The 24,398-nt window shown below is 37.0% G+C and overlaps 2 protein-coding genes across 7 annotated transcripts; one reads left to right on the forward strand and one right to left on the reverse strand.

Moving 5' to 3' along the window:
- The first annotated feature begins 230 nt into the window (after window positions 1–230).
- LOC132196854 (paired box pox-neuro protein) lies at window positions 231–22,053 on the forward strand. Of its 4 annotated transcripts, XM_059619779.1 has the most exons (5): window positions 231–356; window positions 5,495–5,587; window positions 14,887–15,107; window positions 19,601–19,868; window positions 21,169–22,053. In XM_059619779.1, exons 2-5 carry the CDS (start codon window positions 5,575–5,577, stop codon window positions 21,564–21,566), a joined length of 900 nt encoding a protein of 299 aa, XP_059475762.1. In that variant the 5' UTR covers window positions 231–356; window positions 5,495–5,574; the 3' UTR covers window positions 21,567–22,053. The 4 variants fall into 4 exon arrangements, with proteins under 4 accessions (XP_059475762.1, XP_059475759.1, XP_059475760.1 ...); XM_059619776.1 differs by lacking the exon at window positions 231–356 and having other exon boundaries at window positions 5,390–5,587; XM_059619777.1 differs by lacking the exon at window positions 231–356 and having other exon boundaries at window positions 5,391–5,587; window positions 19,604–19,868.
- Window positions 22,054–22,358: 305 nt separating this feature from the next.
- On the reverse strand, window positions 22,359–23,782 carry LOC132197509 (uncharacterized). Of its 3 annotated transcripts, none has more exons than XM_059620844.1 (7): window positions 23,626–23,782; window positions 23,390–23,538; window positions 23,286–23,330; window positions 23,191–23,221; window positions 23,083–23,141; window positions 22,921–23,026; window positions 22,359–22,863 (listed from the first exon to the last, which is right to left on the reverse strand). In XM_059620844.1, the coding sequence occupies exons 2-7, from the start codon at window positions 23,489–23,491 to the stop codon at window positions 22,601–22,603; spliced, it is 606 nt and encodes a 201-aa protein (XP_059476827.1). In that variant the 5' UTR covers window positions 23,492–23,538; window positions 23,626–23,782; the 3' UTR covers window positions 22,359–22,600. The 3 variants fall into 3 exon arrangements, with proteins under 3 accessions (XP_059476827.1, XP_059476828.1, XP_059476826.1); XM_059620845.1 differs by having other exon boundaries at window positions 23,083–23,133; window positions 23,390–23,557; XM_059620843.1 differs by having other exon boundaries at window positions 23,390–23,557.
- Window positions 23,783–24,398: the final 616 nt, after the last annotated feature.

A 24,398-nucleotide genomic window follows, 5' to 3' on the forward strand; every position in this document is an offset into this window, starting at 1 on the left:
TAGGCGGCTCGTGCTCCGCCTTCCGACTCGCCGGATTGGCGGTCGCGGGGGTTTGGTGGCGGAGGTGGCGCGAACGCCGTGTCGACGCCACTCGACGCCGCGGCTCCGCAGCACGCGCACCGTCCCTCGCACGCCACCTCCCCCCACCCCCGGCACGCGCCGCCGGGGGCAGCCGAACGGCCTCCACGCTGCCGCCTCACGCCAGCCACCGTGCCATCTTCACACTCGGGTTCCAGAACGACACGCCACTTTGATTCGCTCGCTGCCAGGCAAAGCACCCTTTTCCTGCTCCCTAGCCAGCGAGCAGACCCTGACGACGGCCACACGCCAATCCTGAGTCCTCCGAAGCAGATCAGGTGAGTTTGCCAATTGCAAAGTTTTCTTTCAAGCAAAACTGATTAAAATACAGTCTCATATCAAAAAATTTTAGGATTTTGTAAATTTTTTAATTTTTATCGGTTTTGTGGGGAGTTTAAAATGGAAAGACTAGAATTCATCTTCATCGTCGTTACATATGGATATTTTTTTTTTTTTAATTTTATCGCTTCTCAAATTACAAAAAGAATGAAATATCCATTTAATTTATTATATTTTTTGTGCTTTTTGGATTAAATTTTTTTTAATAAATGCTTTTTAACCTTTTTTAAAAGCTAAAACATTCAACGTTTTGTTTATCAATTTTTTTAATTATAAACAATCCTTGGATTTCATTTCTAGAATAAAATCCAAATCATTTTTTGTATTATAAAAACTCTTGTTTAATAATTATGTTCTTTAAATATTAATTTTTTAAAGATATGTAATCAACTCCAATAAATATCCTTTTTTGCTTATAACTATATAAAAGAGTAGCAAGTAATCTTATCAGTAAATTTTCCCTTAAGTGAGTGAAACAAAAAACGTTTTGCTAATTCCCCTCTCTCGATCAAAATTTTTACATCTTGTTAAAAAATATTCCTCTCATTTGAATATCCCGAGAATGTATGGCAAAAGTGCGTTGAGAAGCCGGTATAAGACCAGTCAATTTTTTTCATTAACACTTAATTGTGGGTCAAGGATGACGGTCTCAGAAATTGTTGTTTAGGTGCGCGTAATCTCTTCAAATTTATCGGCGTATACGAGTTTTTTTCTTCGTTTCTTCCGCGCCACGCGTTCGATCGCACAGAAAATTTTCTTAAGAGCGCTCTTGAAAAGCGGGCGCCTAAATCTCTGCCTCTGGTTAATTCTTCTGGATTCCAGACAGCTAAGGCACGCAGCAGTCGCTTCCTCAATGCGCGATAAAAAAATCAAGCATGACTGTAAAAGAGAAATAGGCGTTTATTTTCATCTCCCAAAAGAAACATCAACGCTCGCTGCCTGTAAAACTTGAATTGGAGCAATTTTTTTCAGCAAATAATATTTCAATTTCTTTTTTTTTGTTATTGGGAACAAAAGCATTTTTATTTATTTAAATGAATTAAATTATAATATATTATTAATTAATTTTCCTTTTTTTGCCAAATTGTTAACTATCAAATAACTTTTTCACCAAAGCTCTGTGATGTAATGATTTTTCCAACTTGCACACACACCGAAATTGTATTACAAACAATTTTCGCGACACCGCACGCCGGTGCCTTGTTCTTTTTTCTCTATACAGCTTTTTATCGTGGGCATTATATCAAAATGCTTTATTCACGCTCTCGGGCGATTAATACCGTGTAATCAGTGTGTTAAAACTGCAGCCCGGTCGGTGGGTAATGAATGCTAATTAATGCAGATATTGCATGCTCGCGGGCTGTTTCAACGCTTTGTCAAAATCACCCCCGACGCGCGCGCGGCGCACACGAAAGTTTTTTCGGTCGCGGCGATGCCAATATTGCGATAAAATAGCGCGAGAAGGGTGATTGTGTTCAGAAATTGTTTGTGTGTGCGCGGGGTGATTACTTGCTTTTACGCGGTAATAACTTTTAACCTATAATTAGGGAGCCGCGGCGCAACCCGGTCCGAGTCCGCAACACTCATAAAGCGCACAGACGAGAGTTGTTATATGCGATCTCGACAAGTTAAGCACGAATCTCGACACAGGGTCAAAGAGAAAGATTAACTTGAAAACCATGATTTTTTTTTAACTCTCTCTGAAAGGCTTGAATCTGGAGATTTGTGAATATTTCTTAATAATGTTATTTAGCTTCAAGTGAAAAGCACACAATTTCTACACAAAAATTTTTGTTTAACATTATTTTTCAGCCAAGAATCACATATTTATAATCTTATTTAATATTTTTGAATAGGACAAATAGTTAACTTATTTTCATTATTGAAAAAAATCAAAATCTGTAAGTGACAATAATTTTGATTTATTTTATTCTTATTGTTAGGTGAAATATTCAAAAGCACTGTGTGCCTTTTCTCTCAATAAATTTTTTTTGCAATTGACTTGTTTGAAGACAAAAATGAATTGAACTAAACTGAATTATAATCTCAATTTAAAAAAAAAAAAATCTTTAAAAATGGCGCAATCATTTTAATTATTTTATTAATTTAACATGTATGAAGAAGAGGTCAATATTGAGTTGTTGAAAGAGCTTGAGGGCCCAATTTAGTAGCGCAAATAATCAGCGTTTTCACTCCGCTTGTCTCCCAGGAATTTTGTATGTTTTTTACACTATTTACTCAGTGCCCGTCACGTAAGTGGCCAAAGTGGAAAATTTGCATATCACTCGGCCCGCTCACACCTTGTTAAGAAGCTCATTTTCATAACTTGCGGCGCACCTGAGACAAACTCATCCACACTCTCTGCGCTGATGGTTACTTTTACAACCACCTCTAAACTAGATTGTATATAATATCGTTTTACTCCTTGAGGGTTGGCACACAAAAAATAAACGTATATACAAAATTCAATGAGCTTTTTATGTATACGCCCAAAACAGGGTGCGATAATTTAAATCGTTTTACAACACCCATCACACCTTTTGCGCAAAAAACGCATGGCTCCGCGATAATATAAATTATTTATTGCGCCGACTTTTTCACGCCATCGAATAAATGTAAAGCGCCTCTTTTGCTCCCAATAAAATATATTTATAAATTTCGAAAAGCCGCCGCCGTCTGACGCATGCAACCCCTTTTTGCCTTTCGTGGGCAGATCGCGTATCAGGTGCTATTTTTCAAACGCCTCTTACGGTTATAGCAATTAGTCGTCTCCCTCACACAGGGTTGTTGTTTTATCGCGCGGCTGTAATTATACCTGTGGCATTGTTTTGCCGCTGCTGGTCACTTCAGAGCACAAAAGCGCGTGTGGCCTGCCCATAAATAATGAAATACATATTATATACACACATTGTATGTTGCCCAGGGCGGCTCGAGTACTGAAACCAAAACTGGTGAGACGCTGCACGATTTAAATTAAAGGGTGCAGTGGAACGTAAGCAACACAATAATTCATAAATTTAGACACGTTTGTTTATAACTTACTTAATTTTTTCACAAGTTTATAATTTTCTCCGAAATATTAATAAGATTATTTAAAAATTTAAAATTTGAATTTAATATATGTGTATTACAAACTATGTTTTAATTTTACCTTAAAATATTTATAATTTATGAATCAGCTCCATGTGACATCAAATTATAATAAAAAAATGGTGTTCAAGTAAAATTAAAAATTGACAAAAATCGTTACCTTTTCAAGATTAAATAATGAAAATTAAATTAAAGTGGCAGCCACTGCAACGTTGAGTTTTTTTTATTCTGAATCAAAAATTGATCCTCTAATAGAGTTAATTAAAAGGAATTGATTTGAAATTAAAGATTAATTAATTTCAAAAGTGTTTGCTAATGTAGACAAGGCGTCGGCTCAAACAAACACTCTTGTTGAACACAAAGGAGGAACCTTTTGTGCCTCTCCGCCAGTTACATTCTTTGGCTCATTAATTTCCGCGTACTTAAATTCAAGAGAGCCGTGAGGGCAGCAAATATTTAGAGGCTATAAAACGTGCGGCCGACGTGTTGTGCTCGGCTGCGGACCCTCTGAAGGGACCGACATCAAAGGCTATGCGTTCCAGTTCCGATTAATTCAGAGCAAAGGAGCAGAGGCCGCTCTCATGCCTTTTATGACGTCCCCAAAATTTCGCCTAATTAATCTCCGAACTGCTGCCGCTGATCGTCGGAAAACTTTTCTCCAGCACTTCAAGAATTTATGCTTTTATTTTGATTCCCTGAACGCCTTGTGTGCTGTTAGCGTGGAGCCAAATAAACAACTTAATGCCGTTTAATTACGACAAAATTAAGCGCTCTAATTGAGATATATATTTTTGTTGGATATCCACAAATACATATCTGCGGTATTATTAAAAGGTGTATAATATTTCCAGCTTCAAATAGAGCTTATTCCGGACTCGCATGCTTGTGCCGCCTCATCGGCACTTCAAAGAAAAACCGAAGGAGCCGATTAAGAAAAAAAATTAAGTGATGCCTCGGAGGTGTACGCCGTGGTCCATTATTGGATTGGTTCTATTGGAGATCGTAAAGAGATTGCGGATGATTTGACTGATCTCTTAACGCTCCTGGATAAACTTTTTTCCTATTTGGCGCTTAATATGCGGGCTCTTAAAATTACAGCAGTCGCTAATTGACGAAATGGACACAAAGCGTCCGAGTCCCAATCATTAGACAAATTATTTAATCGTTACTAATTCGAAAAGGCGTCAATTATGGATGGCTGTGATTTTTTTACGCCGGCATCAATATTTTTTTATTGTAAAAGGCATTTCAAAACACTTGTCTGCGCCATAAATAATAACAATAATATAGAAAGATACCTTTCAGTGCAAAAGATTTCTTGATTTCAAAAAATGTTAACTTTTGAAAAATAAATTAATGACAAGCTATTGGTAATTAGATAAATGCAAATTTATTTATAATCTGGAGTTTTATTAACTTATTTTAGAGTTGAGTCTTTAAACATTGTTATAACCAAAAAGTTATCATCAAGGAGAAGAAAACTTTTTAACCCAACTAAGTCAGTATAAAAATCAGCATTTTAATCCCTTTTAATAATTACTTAATATAAATCAATTTAGCATTTTTTTTTTGCCTAATTTTATTTGTGTTTGAAATTATGTTTTATTTGAAGTAGGCCCTAGATCTTCATGGCGTAAATAAAAATCTCAAATTTCAAATATAAATATTATATCAGTTCATCCAACGGTGATGGAGAGAAAAGCGACATACTTAAGATTCCTGTGACATGGGACGGTTCACAATATTAATTGGCGCAGATTGGGAGATTAACAATTAAACTCTCAGGCACTTTGACTCGTGATAAATAACCGGCGGAACGTTTTTTCTCTTTCTCTCTTTACGTGCGTCAATATTTTGAAATCGACGCGTGTGGCAACACCGTTTCATTTATAGCAGAGCGCTTGAGATAAGCGATATTTAATGACAAGTGCTAGCCTTAAGTTCGCTGCCTCGATTAATGAATTCCTCGCTGCTCTATCTTTTTCAGATTCTCCCTCAGAGTCCCATCGCGAGATTGTTGCCGCCGCAGCGAAAAGCAGACGGTCTCGTCTTGATTACCCTAATAACATGCCGCACACAGGTAAGATAAAAAAGCGCCAAAACTTAATTTCGTTTTGCCCATTCTCTATCCTGATGTGCATTCCATTACGAATTACTCGTTCTTCTATTAAGGTCAAAATAATTATAAAAAAAAAAACATTGACCAATATGACTATTTCATTAAATAAATGGAAAAAATTTATTTTTCCTAATTTATCTTGGCTATTTTTAATTTTCCTTAAATGAGTCGTATTTCTTCATTAAGAATTTTCCTTTGACAGTTCGAATATAATATCCTTGGGTTATTTTTCTTCTCATTTCTTTACATATTTGCCTAAAATTATCGCGAGATTGTGAGAAAGTAGCGGCGGCTATAGAGTTTGAATCGGCGGAGGCGCTCAAACGAAACGCGAGAAGAGCATGATGTTGTCGAGTTGAGAGAGTAAATTATTCACCTTGGCAGTTTACACTTTGCGGTCAGCGTGTATTGCAAATCTCAACAGATTTCACGCTGGTCTGCGCAAAGAAGACCACCCATTGCGTGCACAGCAAACAGAAAAATAATATAAAACTCTGCACGCTGGGCAGCGATTAGTTTATATAATTAGCTGCTCTGTATGTTCATGCTGAATATATAAATGTAATTGAAGTAAGTTTTGTCATATACGTCTGTAAATTTGTAAAAAGCTCTAAATCTATCTGATTTGAACAGACGGAAACGGAATTATGAGGTTTTGAGGGAGAGAGAAAAAAACTCCACGCTTGTAGGACATTTTACAACCGAAGTAAAACAAACATTTTTATGCCAACTCGTTTTATTTTTTTGGTATATAACTTTTGCCTAACCGGTGGAGAACGAAATAAATTACTCCTCGTCTATACTGCTGGAAGAACACACTCAGTCAAAAATTTCATCCATAGTCATAAAAATTAATCCCAGCAGCAAATTGCACACGCTCTATGGCTCAATAATATGTATTTAATTTCGCCTTTCCCTTGCAAGTTGGAAAGGTCAGAGGTTGCAGCAATTGAAGGATATAAAAAGCGCACGCATTTTCAACGCTGCTGCATGCGATAATTAGAAGAAGTTAGTTCTTCATCAACAGACCATTCGTCAGGTGCAATTTACGGTTCTCGCGCAACGCCGTGCCAAAAATAAGGTTAGCCAGCATTATTTTCTGCTTCTTTAATTTCTCGTTGCTAAAATCCACTTTTATGGAGGTTTGGAGATATCGTTGAATGGAAAAACTCTCGCGTGGGATGTCAGGTCAATTGCAGTTTGTCGGACAGAAGAGGAACGGTGCAATCAAGACCTACCGCAGCGGCTTTTATTCCGTGTTGCCAATCTCTATGGATTAATTCATATATAGACGCTACTTATTTGTAAGTGAGCCTTTCATCCCTGGCACGTGAACTTTAATTGTACACTATTTAAAAATGTAAATTTAAATTTAGTAATTCAAATTTAAAAAATATTGTTTATTCTTAACAATAAAGTCAAAGAAGACGGAATAAGATATTTAAATTTAATTGAATTTATTATTTATGTAATATTTTTATTATAATCAATCATAATTAACAATATATTGACCTTAGAAAGTTCAGGAATTTAATTTAAAATATGTCTGAATAAATATAGATTAAAATAAAAATATATTTTATCAAGAAAATTCTAAAAATTTAGTTCATTTCTTTAAAATTTTTTGTTTTTTTAAAGCAGTATTACTTAACAATACAGAATAGAATGTTTGTTTCAATTAGCACGTGAATTTAAAATATCTACCTTAGGATCTTATCACCGCGTCAATGCTCTGAATAAAAAAATATCCATCACACTTCATTGATCACGCGCCGCACTTTATACAGCTAAACTTCGCACGTCTCACTTTTTTATCATTGCGAGTCGGTGGCCACTCGAAGCTAGCAAAAATTCCCCATTGTTGTCAACACTTTGTTGCCGATTTTCGCTCGACCCACACATGACTTGCAAAAGCAATAAACTATTAATCGACATTATCAATGGACTCTGATGCGTTGCGGCTACTTGAACCTCGGGCGCATCGAGAATTTATCTTATCAGCCGCTTGCTCGTTTCATGCCAATCTTGTCAGGTTCTGGTCCAAATATAACCACAGCCGAACGCCGATTGATGCGAAACTCCACTCGAGCAAGGCGAGAATAGCTCGGCTCACGCGGCTCGACACACTCATAATGTGATTCGCGCTGATAAGGAAAACGCCAACCTCACTTATGTGATATATCGCGGCGGGCGACCACTGCTACTTTTGCCATCACGTTTTGCTCCAGTGCCGGCTTCAAATGGGAGCACAGCGAAAAATTCTCGCAGGTAGACTTTTTACAAAAATTTCATTCTAGTAATTTTCTTTAACTATCGGTAAGCTTAAAAACAGCAAACACAATTTAAGGATTTTTTAAAATTTTGAAGTTTAGAGGAAAAAACTTTACAATTTTGCAGCAAAGACGATACCAAGTGATTAGATAGAATTCATTGCATGGGTTTCCTGGTACAGCTATATTCTAAGAAAATTTTAACTTATCATATTAAAAAGTTTTCATTGAAAATTGATATACATAGATAAATGAAATAATATGAAAAATGTAAAAAAAATTGTATTTTATAAATAATTTCGGATTTTTTTTTAAAGTTTGTACTTGAAACTAAAAGAATAAGACTTGATTTTAAAATGCCAGCAGTGAATGTGCCAACTGTTAAATGCAAAATCCCCTAATTTGGCTTAAGGGGACGGTTATCCACTATATGCTCACATGCAATTTTATTATCCCCGCAAATGCCATTTTATGGTCAAGGAGCGAGAGCGCTTATTTATTCCGCATGCAGAAAAAACACGTCCGCTGCTGGGGGTATTAATTCATTTGAATTTTAACAAATTCCTGAACAATTTTATTGTATTTTGAATGACATGGGAGATGATAGACATCTGACGTGAGCGCCGAGCAAAGTGGTGCGCGTCCGCATATACATACATTTTCTTCCTTTTTTACTTTTCGTATATGCAAACACACACACGCGGGCCCTTAATACAACTCAATTTCGTGACTCGTGACGAGCCTAGCGTGATCTCACGCACACCGCTCTTGATGCGCGGCTGCCTTTTTACCTGAAGGATGCAGGAGACAGACAAAGTACCACACACAGACAACATTCTCTCTCCACAGCACTTTCCGGCACTATTGAGATGCAAAACTGGTGCGATTGTAAATAAATCGTTTATTTACACTGCCAGTGTCGATCTAGATTCGCGTTTAGTTTAAATAATCACAAAAAACAATGAAAGGCTGCAATTGTGTTTTTATTAATTTTTACAAAGTTAATAGGAGAAAGTTGCAACTTAAGATAAACTATATCATTATGACCACATCATCAATTACCTTCTATTATCTTCTCTTTAGAAGTTTAAAAAGCAGTTAAATAAATATTAAAGAAAAGTCAGGTTAAAAATCCGTCAAATTTAAAATGAAATGTAAATTGAAAAATTGTATAAATTGTTAAATTTTTGTAGTGCATGCAAAATTGTTTTCTTTAAAATGCTCTAACATCTGCCTTCTATTTTAAATAAACATTCAACTTTATACAATTTTGAGGAAGACATTTAGTTGTTTGGTCATGGAATACAATTTCTAAATAAAATAAAAATTCTTAGAGCTGATTGCAAATCATTTTAATATTCTCTCATCAAATTATTTGCACCTAAAAATAAATTTCTTTTTAGTTCTGTGTTTTTGGGAGTCAAATTTGGACAAAAGATATATTTTTCATTTTTTCTTACTAGAAGTCTGAAGGTCTTTGCTCGCAATATTTATCGCAAATCAAATTTAAGCGCTTTTATGATCATTACATCGAATTAGCCGGTACATCAGTCACCAGAAATGTCGCAAACTCGTTTGGTAAAATTCTATTTAATCCACCCACCTGCTCGCTCCAAATTATAGCCTTATTCGGCTTTAAATTTTTCACTACACGTAAATTATTTGAAGCAAAAGGTTTTAACATTCGCAAACCGGATTGCTCATGAAGGCGGCACACGCTCGAAGAATGTACGGAAAAGCGACCCAGCGACCAATATTCGGCCGATTGATCAGGCAGGTGGGCACGAGGCGGCCAAAATCAGGCCATCAATCTCTGGCAGGGACGCGTGCCGGGCTGGCCGAAAATCCGCCAAGGCCGACCACTCTGCCACTCGGGCCCAATCGAAATGTTCTGCGCACTAATTATCAGGAAGGATCATCCGCTCGCGTCTGATAATTTAAGAGCCCTTGCGCCGACTTTGCAAAGCCACCTAGACCGGCATTAGCATAATTTTATTGCCCAAGTAGTCGTTAGGTGAGCACGTTTGAAACCGCCATTTTTAATACCTCGTCTGTCTCCGACGGAGAGAGACGCTCTAATTAAGTAGTTTGCGATTATTTATTGTCGATCGATGCTTAAAATAAATTACTTGGTACATTTTCCTCTTTGAGGACAAACCGAAATTGAATATAAAAAAGCAACATTTTTCTATTCGATTCAAATGGTGGCTCGCAAACAAGGTTGTCCACCGTTGAAAGGACAATTATATACACATCTCTCTGGTTTGCGGTCTCTTTTGGTGACCAAAATCTGTCACTCGCGTTTAAAACAACGATAATCATCTCTGCACAGAGTATTTCTGTGGTCAAACAAAATTAGGCGCTCTTTGAGCACTCACGGAACAGACACGCAGCATCTGCCCAGTTCCGTTTTATTTTTTATTATACACCATTTTCAAAATTCAAATTTATCACGCAACAATAAGCGTTGTTTTGTTAATTCGCCCGCGAGCTCGCTGTAAAATGGGCCGATGCACTCTCGTGAATAGATTACGATCGGGATGACACATTGCGTTTCCAGCTCAAGCTCAAGCATATTATACAACAATTTTGTTTCTTATGGGGCGATTTTGACATTGTTCGTGTGACCGGAAGAAAGGAAAGCGCGAATGCACTTTTTCCAAACTCTTATTGAGGAAGAAGGACGTGTACGTATAATTGCAGCTGGTGTAGAGCAGATTATATCTCTGGCTAGTTTTGTCATTGTCAACAGCAGGCGAATATATAAATATGTTCTTAATTTTTTATTTAAGCTAATTAGCCAACCATCTTTCAAGGAGGAGGAATTTAGAAGGGGAAAAGCAGCAAAAGGTTAAATTTTTTAATATCAAAAACCTCTGCCAATTTTAATTAATCGCCCTAGTTCTTCCCAAAGGTGCCTTAATTACAAAGAAGGTGTGCCATAGTAAAAGTGATTTGATAAATGTTTTTCCGTATAGCCTCTTTTTCATTTTGCTTTCATTAATAGGCGGCACACTTCATCTCTCAAATCGTTCGGACGCAGCTTATTAATAGGCTCGAAATAGACGTCTCATGATATTCGATTGATCGTATATCATTGAAGTGTATTACAGTTCAGCCCAATTAAACCTAATTTTCGGTCATAAAATTTAATGGCTCTTAAAGAGATGCAAATTCATTATGCATATAGAGGGACATATTTTAAATCAAATTTATTCCGCTTAATTTATGCATTGGATCTGACCGTCCAGAGAAATGATTTGCAGGTGATGCCCCGCGAAATGCAAATATGAAGGATGTAATAAAACTTCATATTTCGATAGCAAAATTTTTCCACGGAAATATGAGATTGAACGCCTGCAAGGCATTAATTCGACTCTGCTCCTAGACCATTTCTCAAAAGCCAACAAGTGGTTGCGTTCTTCTTCTATAATAAAAAATTAAACAACGGGTCGTGGATGGATGCGGTCTCATGATAGTCATTGTCGAGTCACGGAAGGGCCAATTTGGAATGAAATGCGCAAACAAACCGTCGCGGTCGATGACTATTTCCCCAAAATTGAAATCATATATGATATTAATAATAATGATACCGTCTCACAGCCTGACCCTAGAAAAATATTTTTATTGATAACTTTGAGTAAAAAGGAGCGAAGGGAATGCTTATTTGCGGCAATTATTTGAAAATTACCTTCTACAGTTATTTGTCATTTGGATTGCAATATTTTTTTTCACCTGCCTTGAGAATGCGTTTAATTCTCCTCTCGTAAATTATTTTCAAACAACCGTTCCACGCTCCAGTTATTTTCTGCATATTTAAGCGATAATTGTCAGCGGAGAATAAAATCTTAAGATTCATGCACAAGGCCAAAATCTCCATTGGGTGGGGGGTCGATATCTCGTCGCTATGTAAATTCTTCCGGCGTTATGCATTAAGTAAAAAAATGGGAGAATTCCGTGAAGGTCCAGCGGCCAATTATGAACGAATCAGATAAAAAATGCGATTATCATATAATTGACCGCGGGTCTCGTGTTTGCTTTTTAATCGAACATCCTCGGTGCGTGCTATAATTAGCAGTCCATTATAGTAAACGCTCCGAAACCCCACACAGTCATGCATTTTGTGGCTGCATCTCGAAAATTTACCAAATCCCCTCAAATTTTCTCTCAAGATGAGTGTTTTTAGGGATAATAAGTTAATTCCCCGTCAATGAAATTATCCCTGGTTCATTCATTTAAAAAACAACCCCAAGAGATAATTGGCAGAATTAATTTTTTAAGAGGAAATTTAGATAGAGTCATTTTATTTAGAAAAACCGTGCGTTTTATTTACTTACATCGGTCGCTAGATTTCGCTAATTTTTGCGCCAGAAGGAAAAACCAGAAAAAAACGCGTGCCGAGGGATGTGTGTGTGTTTGTTCAAACAAATTATTCTCAAATCAAGATAAGAAGTGGTGTTTAGAATTTAATAACACACGCGTGAGCCATCCGTGCATGCGCCTTTATAAAAATAAAAATGTTTCCTCTCTCGGCAAAGAGCGGCGAAAAAATGCCGCACGGAAAAAAAGTGGTGGTTTAAATGATATTTGGCTGCGCGACCGGCGAAAATTCGGCAGCAGGTGAATTAGAGGCGTAATTACCTGCGGCTACAAACGTATTGTGATATCCTCCTGACTTCATTTTAATATGTCCGTGGGCAATAAAAATGTACGAGAACACAAAACGGACTTTGTAAGTAATCGAGATAGATGTAGAGCAAAAATTATCTCTGGAGATTTTCTGCGGACGCGCGGTGTTAAAAAGTGTCGAGAACATAGTCATTTTTTTCTTCATCAAATAGCCAAAAGAGTTAGTGTCTAGGAAGACGAGACGGTTGTAAAATGAGAGGAACACATAAAAATGGTAATAGTCATCAAAAAGAAATATAAATTATTTAAATCTTCTTAGCTAACTGACCTCGTGGCAAGGTTTTCTCACTTAACTTATTCATAACCAGCAGCTCAGTCTAGAATTTCAAGCATTTTAATTTTATTTCATATAATGATATGAAATAATTTTAAAACTTTCATTTTTTTAAATAAGCACAGGAAATTTTACAAATAAAAAATTATGCTATGAAATTTAATTTATTTTGAAACTCTAAAAGTTGAAACTTCTTTCAGGAAATGTAACAATGAATTATGTATTGCTAAGTTTTTGCAAAAAGTTACTTTCAATAGACACCTGCTCTCCGAAAACAATTATAAAGTTCTGAATCTAACAAGGTTGCTTAAAGTTAGTCCAAAGTGCTTTCTCGGTTTCTCCAATCTGAATTGCCAATAATTTTGTGCTGTCAAAAGCAACGCTTTTTGCGATTCAAATTCGCTCGGACCGCACCACTTGAAAATGATGGATGTTCGGATTTCAATTAGTCTGACACCTGTTTCAATAAACGTCGTCGTGGGGCCAAATCGCGCCGCTGGCCGCCGCGTAAAATCGAAAACGATAAATTACGCGTTTGGCCGCGCCGACGATAATAAATCTCCGTAGTTCGAGTGTTGCCGGGATAAAAATTAGTCCGCGCCGATAAATCAAAATAGTCATTTACCAAGTAGCTGAACAGATTTTTCTTCCTATAGCCTCGGAGGTAAGAAACAATTTTTTCAGGTTTCCAAAGGCATCAATAATAAAAATTAGCACATTTTGGAGCAAATAGCGAAGGAAATTCTTCAAATAACCCACGACGAGCAAGCTAATTTTGTTTGGTCTCATATTTTTTTTAGTTATAATAACACCTAACCATACGATATATAGGCATATAATTTTATCGCACTCGCCCTCTCTCACTTCTGGTGTTATTTTACTTTTTATTTATTCTGTCACTTTTGTTCTCGGCTGCCGCTGTTTATATAATTAAATTTAATGAGATGCTTGACACAAATCGGCTCTCGCGGCGACTGCTTAGCTCTCTCTGCACTTCTTGGAGTGTTATAATTATATGTGTAGAGCGACAGCGGCTTTTTGAGGAAAGACTGCCGGCGATTTGTTCAACAAATTTCTGCAAATAATCACAAGTTGGCTCGCACACGTTCGCGTCTGTGGATGAAAAATGACACGTTTGCTATTCCTGAAAAACCAATTTGTAAACTTCATATAATTCTATATTCCCCAGGTGTTTCGTACATGTAATCCAATGAAAAGAAGTAGAAAATCAAATATAATTATTCAAATTCATTTTTCTGTATTTTATACAAAAATTTCATCACAGAAATTTCCTAGATTTATTATTTTTATAACCCGGTGAAAGATTTACATTACTTGCAATTTTATTGACACGGATTGTCTGGAAGTGCTTTTTTGATTGAATAATTTGCTCAAAGTGCGTCGGATTTACGAGCGGATTGTGTTTCGATCGACAAGGCAGTGGTCGGAACGCTGCAGGCCGGATCATAAACCACCGTGAAGAGAACTTTATCGCTGATGATATGGGCCAGAAATTTATTGAGAGCTCGCTGATACCATCTTTATTGGCCGGCTTTTAAGACTGTTCAAGTTCTTGATTGAAATGTTATCTGCTCTTCATTAATACACGCGGGTTTGGCGAATACAGTCCAATATAATACAGATCTCGTGCTGGCAATAAAAGTGTTCCTTTATTTGATCTGCGATGTAGTTCTGAAATGAAATGCTTTTTAATGGAACGCATTATTCACTTTGTTTAGTAGCTGAAAGAATTTATTTCACCAGTGCAAAAAAAATCAGATATAGTCAAAACAATTTTTTTTTATTTCTTATAAATTTTAATTGACATGCACCTTTCCCCTGCTAAATTCTTCAAATATATTTTAAATATTTCAAATTTAATTATGATATTTTATATTTAAATTTATTTAATTTTTACATTTCAATTCACTTATTCTCTTGCAACAAGTCATACCTAAATCATATATTTGATTAAATCAATTAATTTTTTTTTTATCAACAAAATCTAAAACGTTTTCCTTTTTCAGGTCAAGCAGGAGTGAACCAGTTAGGCGGCGTTTTCGTCAATGGACGTCCTTTGCCAGATTGTGTCCGTCGCCGAATCGTCGAACTGGCCCTCCTCGGCGTGCGTCCTTGTGATATTTCGCGCCAACTCCTGGTGTCCCACGGCTGTGTGTCCAAGATCCTGACCAGATTCTACGAGACTGGCTCCATTAGACCGGGCGCAATTGGTGGCTCCAAAACTAAGGTGTGTAACAAATTTATTTTCCGAAACCACGCTGTTTAATGGTCGCAAAAAATTAGCGTTGCCAAAAAACGAACAGACACATGCATCAATTAAGTTAATTGCTCAACTCACAAACCGTGGCTCGCCTCAATTATTTCTCATTTGCGTTTCGAATGAATGAGTGAGGAGTCTTTCCTACTTGGCACTTTTCGCACTGACGAATACGCCAATTACTTTTGGGGAATCAAAAAACTCGGGCATAATTTTATTTTTGACCATTTGAAATACGCTGGTAATTAAGCCCGGCCAGTTTTTGTCCTGCAAATGATTGGTTTACACCAGATACAAAAAAATTTAAATCTTTTCAATTGACTTGAAGATTTTTTGTTGTTTTGATGAATGGTAGTTTTTAAACAGACAGGTGTAAATATACTTGTAGCCGAGATAGCGTGACTATATTTCTGCGCCCGGCAGAGACGCGTGCATGCAAATGATAATAAAAAAGCTAATGCCATCAACCCTGAGGGCTCTTCATCATTTTCGGCTCCAGAAAGATGATCTTGAATTTGGTTGCGCGTGTTTGATGCAAAGGGTTCCAGTGCAGCCGAGCCTTCCGTGAAAAATGCCAAAACTGAGCTCTCGTCAGGTCTCATGATTAATTGCTCAAGTCGTTAGGAAAATTATTAATAACAACACCCGCAGACCAAGCGAGATTTATTTGAACAAAACTCTACAGCTGCTGCTGCTGGGCAATCAAAATTCTTATCTCAAGAGTAATATTGTCCGTGTGTTATTAATCGATAATTAAGTTTTAATTAGTGCCTCTTGCAGAGTGCAGCGATGAAAAGCGAGATTAATTGGTGCGCACGCAAAACTCGTTTGTTTTTACGTCGGATGATAGGAAGGTGAGATTAATTTGAGTGCATCAAAAAAATATTGCTTACGTCCTTTAATTATCTTTTCTTTGGAAAGTGAGCAGCACAATTTCGATTAATTTTTACAAGAAAGAAATCTCACCAATGCGGATGTGAATTTGTATATGGGTTAGGGAGATGGCTATTTTTATTATATCTAAATTTTTCAAGGGGACTTATCAGGAGAATCGGCAAGTTTTATTAATTTAAATTTAATTGGCGAACTTGTCGAGCGGGCAAAAAACAAGGCTCGCGCCTGACCATGGGGCATGAATTTATTAGCAATGCAGAAGAGCTTAAACTCATATGGATAATATGCAGAGTAGTGAAGGATAACACATCTAATGGAAAGGCATAAATTTGGGTACCCGCATACATATCTGGAGAGGCGAAGGGAGTGCGTGAAATTTAATGGAGAAAACTATAACTCATCCTTAGCCAAAAAATTCAAATCACACGTTTAATCTGGGAATAAATTAATTGGGCGCAAAATACCAGCCTGAAAGTTTCAACATGAGTGACTGTGGGAAAGGCAGGAACCATAATATCATCGTTTTTATTTTAATAGCTTTTTACAATAAAAAATACAAATAGTAAACAAAAATTAAATTTAAATTAATTCAGCCGTATACACATTTTATATCAATATTATTAAATTTAGCTTTAGAAAAAATAAATTAAAAATTTTGTCTATGTCACACATTATTCTTGGTCTATTGTACTGAGGTAGTTTCATTCTGCATTTTATTATTCAGTAGACGTTCTCAATTAATTAAATAATGTAATTGTACCGTGGGCCCGACGCAAAAGCTTTTTCACTTTAAACCCACAACAGATGTTGTTTGAGACGTGCAAAAATTCGCGAATGAAAGAAGCGGATGATTTACGCGGAAAAATTGGGCCGTGCTGGAACAATATAATGTGCACAAATTAACTTGGCAGGTGCCGTCGCCGCTCTCTGCTGACTGCATGGACACGACATACCCTTTTTGCCCTCAGCCTTGAGCGCCTGCCTTTTTTGCTATTTGCCACTGTTGCAGGAATTTCATTTCGCTCTGCTCTTTCCCATAATGCCGCCGTTTATTCATTTGCACAATTTATTGAGTATTTTTGCTGTCCCCGCGCAGCGAGGGATAATTTGCCTGGCAATTACACTCCGAGGCATTCCTGTCCTGCAATTGAGACATTACCGCTCTTTGTTCATTACACAGTTGTTGAGCTTTTTTATCTCCGGCTATAACAGCGGCGGCAATTTCATTGGAAATGCTTTTTGCCGCTGCTGTCAAATTTGATGGAGACACATACCGCAGGATAATAAATGCGAGACTTGGCCGCTGGCAAATTGCTCGCATGGGCGAAATTCAATTTACAAATAATCACTTATAGGAACGGACACACCTGCTGGCTGTGGCAAAAAAATAATATGAATTAAAATCAGAAACTCTCGGGCTTAGTGACGACGTAGCTTATTTGGTCCAGTGAGAAATTAATTTGTCACGGTTCGTTTGCTTCTAAATGTATTTGATATGGTGGAGGCTATCGAGGTAATGGGATTAGAAAACAACACTACAGTTAGGCATTTCGTCTGGTAGTAAATCAAAAATTCTGCTTTTGTAGAATATTTTTTGTTGCAAAAGTTATCGCATCTTCAGCAGGGAAATTTTTCTCTATCAACTCATCCCTGAAAACCACTTAAACTAAAACGACAATTCAAATAATTAAATTAATAAATAATTGTTAAAATATTAAATTTAATTGCAATTTTGAATTTTTTAATGGAATTTTATTTATCTTGCAGAACGATTTAATATGTAATAAACCTGAAACTCCACCTGCCAAGATTTCGTTGCTAATTTTTTTCTCTCTCTCTGAAAGTGGCAAAAACTAAGTACGAGGTAATAAATGCGCGCACGTACTCTGCAATTAACACTTCTTGCCGTAATCAACGCCGACTTGCAAAAATAAAATAAGCATGTGGTCGTGTATCTTCAGACGGGCGTTCGGTTTTGAATACTTTTTTGATAGTGTTAATGAGTTTTAAAATAAACAAAGAAAGAAAGAAAAAAGTTGAACACACGGCGGCGCAGCTCACATTTGACTGCGGATTAATTAATCCTCTCTGCGCGTCGGACACTTTGGAGGTTGACGCAGGTGCTTGCGTATATGTATATTCAAGGTCCATTGAATTTTAGGCAGCTAGACCGCTGTCAAAAGTCGTAACAGAATGACCGGCGTGTTATCATCACTTAATTTTCTGAGAATGAACATGAGGTTTTATCGCCACTGCGGCTTTTTAATATGATTAAAGGACGATGGAAATCAGCATTTTGACAAGGATTGACGCGGAAACGCCATGTTTGATCAGCGCCTGATCAGCGCAGATCAACTTTCTCAATCTGCGTTTGATGAGAACGTTTGATTCATTTTAAGAATGTGATGGAAAATTTATAATTAGTATAATTATTTTCTATCAATTTTATTTAAAAAAAATAATAATATTTGAAAATTGTACTTTTCTAAAAAAAAAAGCTTTCTCTGACTATTAAAACGTCTTAATTCAAGCGTCACTCAGCTATTTTTATAAATGAGAGAGAAACACGTCACGCAGAAATTTGTGTTTGGAGAGCTGGAGGCTGAAAATTCCAAAAGATCCGTGACAATATGCAAATCTCGTTCACAGGAGCCGCGTGAAAAGATTACATGCACCACTTGTCCGTCCCTCTGAATAATGTGCTGGGCGTGGAGACATTTTTATTATTTATTTATTTTCCAAGAGACCGCTTTTACGACCACCGTGTGACAAGAGTGGAGATCGCGGCCGCTGATTAAGAGTGCAGTGCGCTCTTCGTTTTAGAAAGAAATTAATTGACTTGCTGGTTTTATAAGAAGAATCCGCATTCTTGAAGCGTTTAAATTCAATATGGGTGTTCGGCAAAGTTTTTTTGTTTTGTAATGTTAGTGAGATAATGATTTAATTTGAGTGATGCGCACCTGCGTCGATCAGATTATTTGATGCAATTTATGAACAATCTGCGATTAAGTCGGTCCCAAGTGTCTGTTGGCGTCTGTTCAAATAAAGACACAGGTGCGCTTTCGAGGCACAGATTCACTTCTCGCTCATGTTTTTTGCGCCCAAACCGGTCTGAAATAGTTCATATTTTACACCTTTGAAGTGCCCTCACCATGAGGCAGGTCCAGTTTATCGAGTTTGACCTTTCCTTCACACAATAATTATACAAAACTCCGCCAAATTCCGACAGAGAATTATAATTTGTCTTGTGATTAAAAAGTTGAGCTAAAAACTAACAAAATCTCCGAGAAGATAAGCAATAAAATCGTTAAATGATTAATAAATGCAATTGAAATCTAGTTTAAATGATTAAAAACTTTGACAAAAAAAAAATCAGATCATTTCTGAAACAGAAAATTGGCAGCAATTGACGCTGTAAACGTGCCGCTTGAGGCATAATATTCTTGCTTGCCGTAGTAATAAGCGTAACCAATGAGTCGCCAGCTAAATTGACTCGCCGGCCCCTCGGGCCACAATTATTCAAGACGAAGAATCTTGTCGACCGTGTGACTGATTTTGCCTGTTTTCAGCAGCAAGTGGCCACACCCACGGTCGTCAAACGGATCCTGCGTCTCAAACAGGAGAACCCTGGACTGTTCGCCTGGGAAATCAGGGAGTCGCTGCTCTCGCAGAGGGTGTGCGACCCCCTCACCATCCCCAGCGTGTCTTCCATCAACAGGGTGCTCCGCAACGCCGGCGCCACTACGGACGCAGACCTCGCGGCCATGCATGGAGGCGCCAGGTCACCCATGACCAATCTGACCAGGTCCACTGACCAACCACAGAGCTCGTCGCCAGGTAATAATAATTTACTTAAAAAAAAATATTAATCCGGGATAATTATATGTACAATATAAGATCTGCCCATTTATTTCCTTGAATTTTTTTAATATTTCTTTCATTTAGTTAAATTTTTTATGACAGGCCTCATGTGCAAACAAATTATTTCAGGCTTTTATAAATTTTTTCATTCATTTGATATTATTTAATATCAATTGATTTTAATTTTCTCATTCAAATAAATCTATTTATTTTCTTAGCAAACTCTTGTTTAATAAAGTTAATTTTTTACTGCATATTATCTAATTATAATATTCTTTTAGTAAAGTTGGGAATTTTCTAATTAATAAACCTAATGTTTTATTTGTGAATTTTGACGACACACAAATCAAATCAGTCAATCTCGGTTTCATGAACAGACCTTTGCAATTCAGAGCAGCTGAAAGGTCAGGTGGAGGTCTCTAGGGAATAATTTTTTCGCTTTCAAACATTTTATTCATTCATGCACGCCACAAGGTGCGCGTTAATCTTTCACGCTTAGTTTTTATTTTAAACTATCTTTTTATCGTGGCGTGGAGGAAACGCTTTCTCTTGGGCGTCCACTCTGAATAATTAAGTGTGCAAAAAAAAACTGCAGACTTTTGCTACGGTTGGTTAGAAAAATTATAGACACAGAGTGCGTGGCTAATACACACGAAGAGAAAAAAAACTAGTATGAAGAATTTTATCAACCTGTTCCTTTTTGCATAATTGATAAATCTGTGCCGCGGTCTTGCTAAAAGCTGCCTGTCTTCTCTGTTCCCACGTTAGCGACCGAAACACCTGCGGCTCATTGATATAAATTACACGCTTCATCTGACCGTGATTACAAACTAACTGGCCCCCTCTGATATCAATCAGCCCGCAGACAAGAAATTTCTCAGCCTTACGCACCGCTATAAGACGCGACGGTATAAATAGAAATCGAGAAAGAAACGGTAGCTGATTTGGGAACCGCACTTACGGGAAAAGGGGTTCCCAAATAATTCGCGGATTATGTGAAATGACGATGACATAAATAGCATGCATTAAAATTTGAAATTCTTAACCGTATAACTACTAAAAAAGTGGCAAATAAAATGTGTTATATTCCTATTATTCAAATTAATAATTTGCAACTAAAATCTTTAAAAAAAAACATATAATAAAAGAATGTTTTAAAACTTCAAATATATTTTTTTTTATAATTAATAAAATTAAACACACATATTAAATTCTAAGTACTTTTTATTGTGCCAAATCAAGAACAAAATTTTAAAATTCAAATTTTCTTTTTCAGATTTGAAAGCAGCCATGGCCGCAGCGGTGGCCCGCAGAAGCTCGCCTTTCCTGCCGGCCTTCAGTCCGACCGACCAGCAGCAGAACGAGCGCCTCGTGGCCGCTCTGCAGCTACACCAGGCCGCCGTGGCGGCAGCAGCGGCCAGAGTGACCGCCAGGAGCTCCTCTCCCCTTTCCCTCACCACCGGCCCATGGGGACACAAGGCCCCTGAGGAGGCCCCCGCAAAGAGAAACCCGTACTCCATCGAGGAGCTGCTGAGGCGAGAACCGAGCCGGCGACCCCAACGTCCCGCCCCCCTCGTCATGTCCGCCTCCGGACAGCCGGTGGTGCTGGTGCAGTGCGTCGGCGCCACCGTCACCGCCGACCTTCCTCCACTGTCACCCACCTCAAGTTGTTAAAATGAAAAACTCGCACTTCTAGGCTGTAAGATATTCTAGGCTATAAGGCTGGTGTGCTAAAATTGAAAGCTGTCAAATTTTCTGGAAATAATATACCTTGAGTGAAAAACTGTCCACACTGTTCTGATTGTTAGTGAGGCAAAAGAATTTTTAGTTTCCGTATACATACTTGCCAGTAAACTTGTGATCTCAAAACACATGCCACGCAATTTTAATTGCATCAATCCAAAGTTTGTTTTTGCAACATTACCAGCATTCCATTTTCGTGTATAATTGTGTATATGAATTTAAATGCGCTTATTTTACTACGCAGTCGTAGCTGCGTGGGTGAAAAATCCATGTAACTAGGTTTAGCTCTTGCCGTTAAGAAGTAAAATGTAATTGACGACTGAATGTGTGTTCATTATGAGGTTGTCCTTTAAACAATAATGCTTATCTTGTCTGTGTACTCCTAAAAGATATGATAGAATAAACCTTGTCAATTAGAAAATCTGCGGTGTCTTTGAAAAGTTTTCCTGAAATTATTTTTGAAACTTATTATTTAAATTAAAGTAAAAAAAATTGTACAAAGAATTTAATATTTTTTCATTTTTCATTTCTTATAGCTTCAACTAAAGAATAGTTAAAATTAAAATAAAAAATGGCCTCCCCTCTCTAGATTGAGGATTGAGCCAGCGAGTTTTGGTATGTTGTTGTGGCTGGCAGCCAATTCTCCAGTAATATGATTTAAAATCAATCCAAATTTATTCTAATGAGAGGTTAAAAAAATTGAATGTATAATAAATTTTATTTTTTATTTTAAAGTAAGCCTTTAATCAAAATATTTTTTTATTGCAGAAAATCAATATGTATATTATGGTAATGACAGGGAGTCCCATTTTTATTAATTTCCATCCTCTAACCTTCCATAAAAAAGCACGTCAAAACTATATATGATCGATATTCATTGGGATTCCCTCAATTTCTATGCTACGAGCACTGGAAATTTACTGCAGAGTTAAAATTGTCTGAAAAGTTACTTCTTTAATATTTTTTCAATCATCATTAGTAAGGCAGATAAAAGGGGCTGGTTCATGGCAATATTCCTCCCGAAACTGAAGATTTGACGCCTTTTTGTCGTCTAGAGAAAAAGTTACAACCAAGCAAGTGTTGTTCTTTGCTGGCTGCATCGGAATAAACGGGAACAAGGTCGTATTAAAAGGTGGGTTTTCGTCCGAGTCGCATATTTGAAACTTTTGAGAGCAGCCGCCCTTAAACGCTTGGATCCTCAATCTTCCACTGGCAACGTGTTCCTTTGCTGTTTTTTATCCAAGTTAAATAAAATTTATGAAAATTCACAATTTGCTAAACTCACGCAGCCCTTCGATTACACATTGAATTTCTTGGGCTGACTTTGGGCTCCAAGCCTTCAACTTCGTATCTGTGATTCCGCATATGTAGGCAGCAGTTCGATATTCTACCTAAATGCCAACTTATTTTTTTTTTCGCTCCTTCTTTCAAATTTCAAAGATGTTACCGGCGGTGAAAATTTGTAGGCAATGGATAGTCCACATATTTTCTTGTAATTCTTTTCAACTTAAATTTTAGATTACTTTTTATTCAAATGTGGCGTTCAAGTAAATACTTAGTCCATACAACAATCTGACGCGCTGACCCTAATATATAAGTAAAATTTATTAAAATTGAAAATAAATCTAGACATTATTATAAAAAACTTACTTCCTTGTCATTTAACGCATAGACGGGGCAATCTGAACATTTTGGCTAAAAAAGTTTTTAAATTATATATTATTCATTATTCAAATTTTTTTAATTTAACTGACCTTCATCACAGCACGACCAGTTTTCCTATTGTAAGTGCAGCGTTGCATGTCATTAAATGAAGTGATATTTAGACACTGGGCGATGCAGTAGGTCATGTACATTGGATCCCGGTTGCAATTCTGTTCAGCATTACTTTCTAACCCTGCGACTAATGAATGGTCGATAAGCTAGAGGTTCAGGCAATTAAGTAATTTATAAAACTTGGTCAACAATATGTTAAGATATAAAAACTCACCAGCAAATGCAAAGAAAAATTCAAGAGTCGAAGAATTTGTCTAAAAATAAAAATGCCATCCATGCTGTCTTCTTGTATCAGAAAACTGTATGGAACTTAACAGAACTAATATTTAAAAAATGAGCGAAAATTATTTGTGATGTGTGATGTGCACCGGAGCAGCAGCTCAAATGCAGTAAGTTTCTCGGCCACTCGATTTGTTGGGGGAAAAACAACAATCAATGCTGTGAATTCCGTGTACTTACATATCACGTTGCAGCCTTCGACCCCTCAGACTAATGAGATGATAATTCAGTGATCGTGGTGACACGTACGCGTATATTATCAAGTCTCATCTTAATAGATAGAATTGTTTAAAATAGAGGTAGAATCATTCGCGTGATTGATTGTGCATCGTCACGATCTCTTTACTGAAGCTGAAGCGCCGTTTCATTTTAGAGGTATGCAACCTGCTTAGCATTTAAATTCGTCGAGTTGCATAACTCTCAGAAATGGACTCGAATCTATCTGCTCTTTATTATTATGATAGTTATATAATTTAACGTAGCTACGGCGGATTTTCCGGTTACCATTCTGAAGATCAACATCTTGAATAAGGGTAATTAATTAATTAATTACTTTCATTGGCACTTATGCAGAATAAAAAAATACTCCAAAGTCTCTAAAACTTTAAGAGTTTGAATTTACTTTTTTAAAGATACTATCAAGGATTTTGGAAATCTCTTCCCTTTCAAAGAAAATTGCCGAATATCTTCGTTATATGAAATAGGATA

The sequence above is a fragment of the Neocloeon triangulifer genome, unplaced genomic scaffold, assembly GCF_031216515.1.
Source record: "Neocloeon triangulifer isolate White Clay Creek 2 clone unplaced genomic scaffold, ASM3121651v1 ptg000012l, whole genome shotgun sequence".
Classification (NCBI taxonomy): Eukaryota; Metazoa; Arthropoda; class Insecta; order Ephemeroptera; family Baetidae; genus Neocloeon; species Neocloeon triangulifer.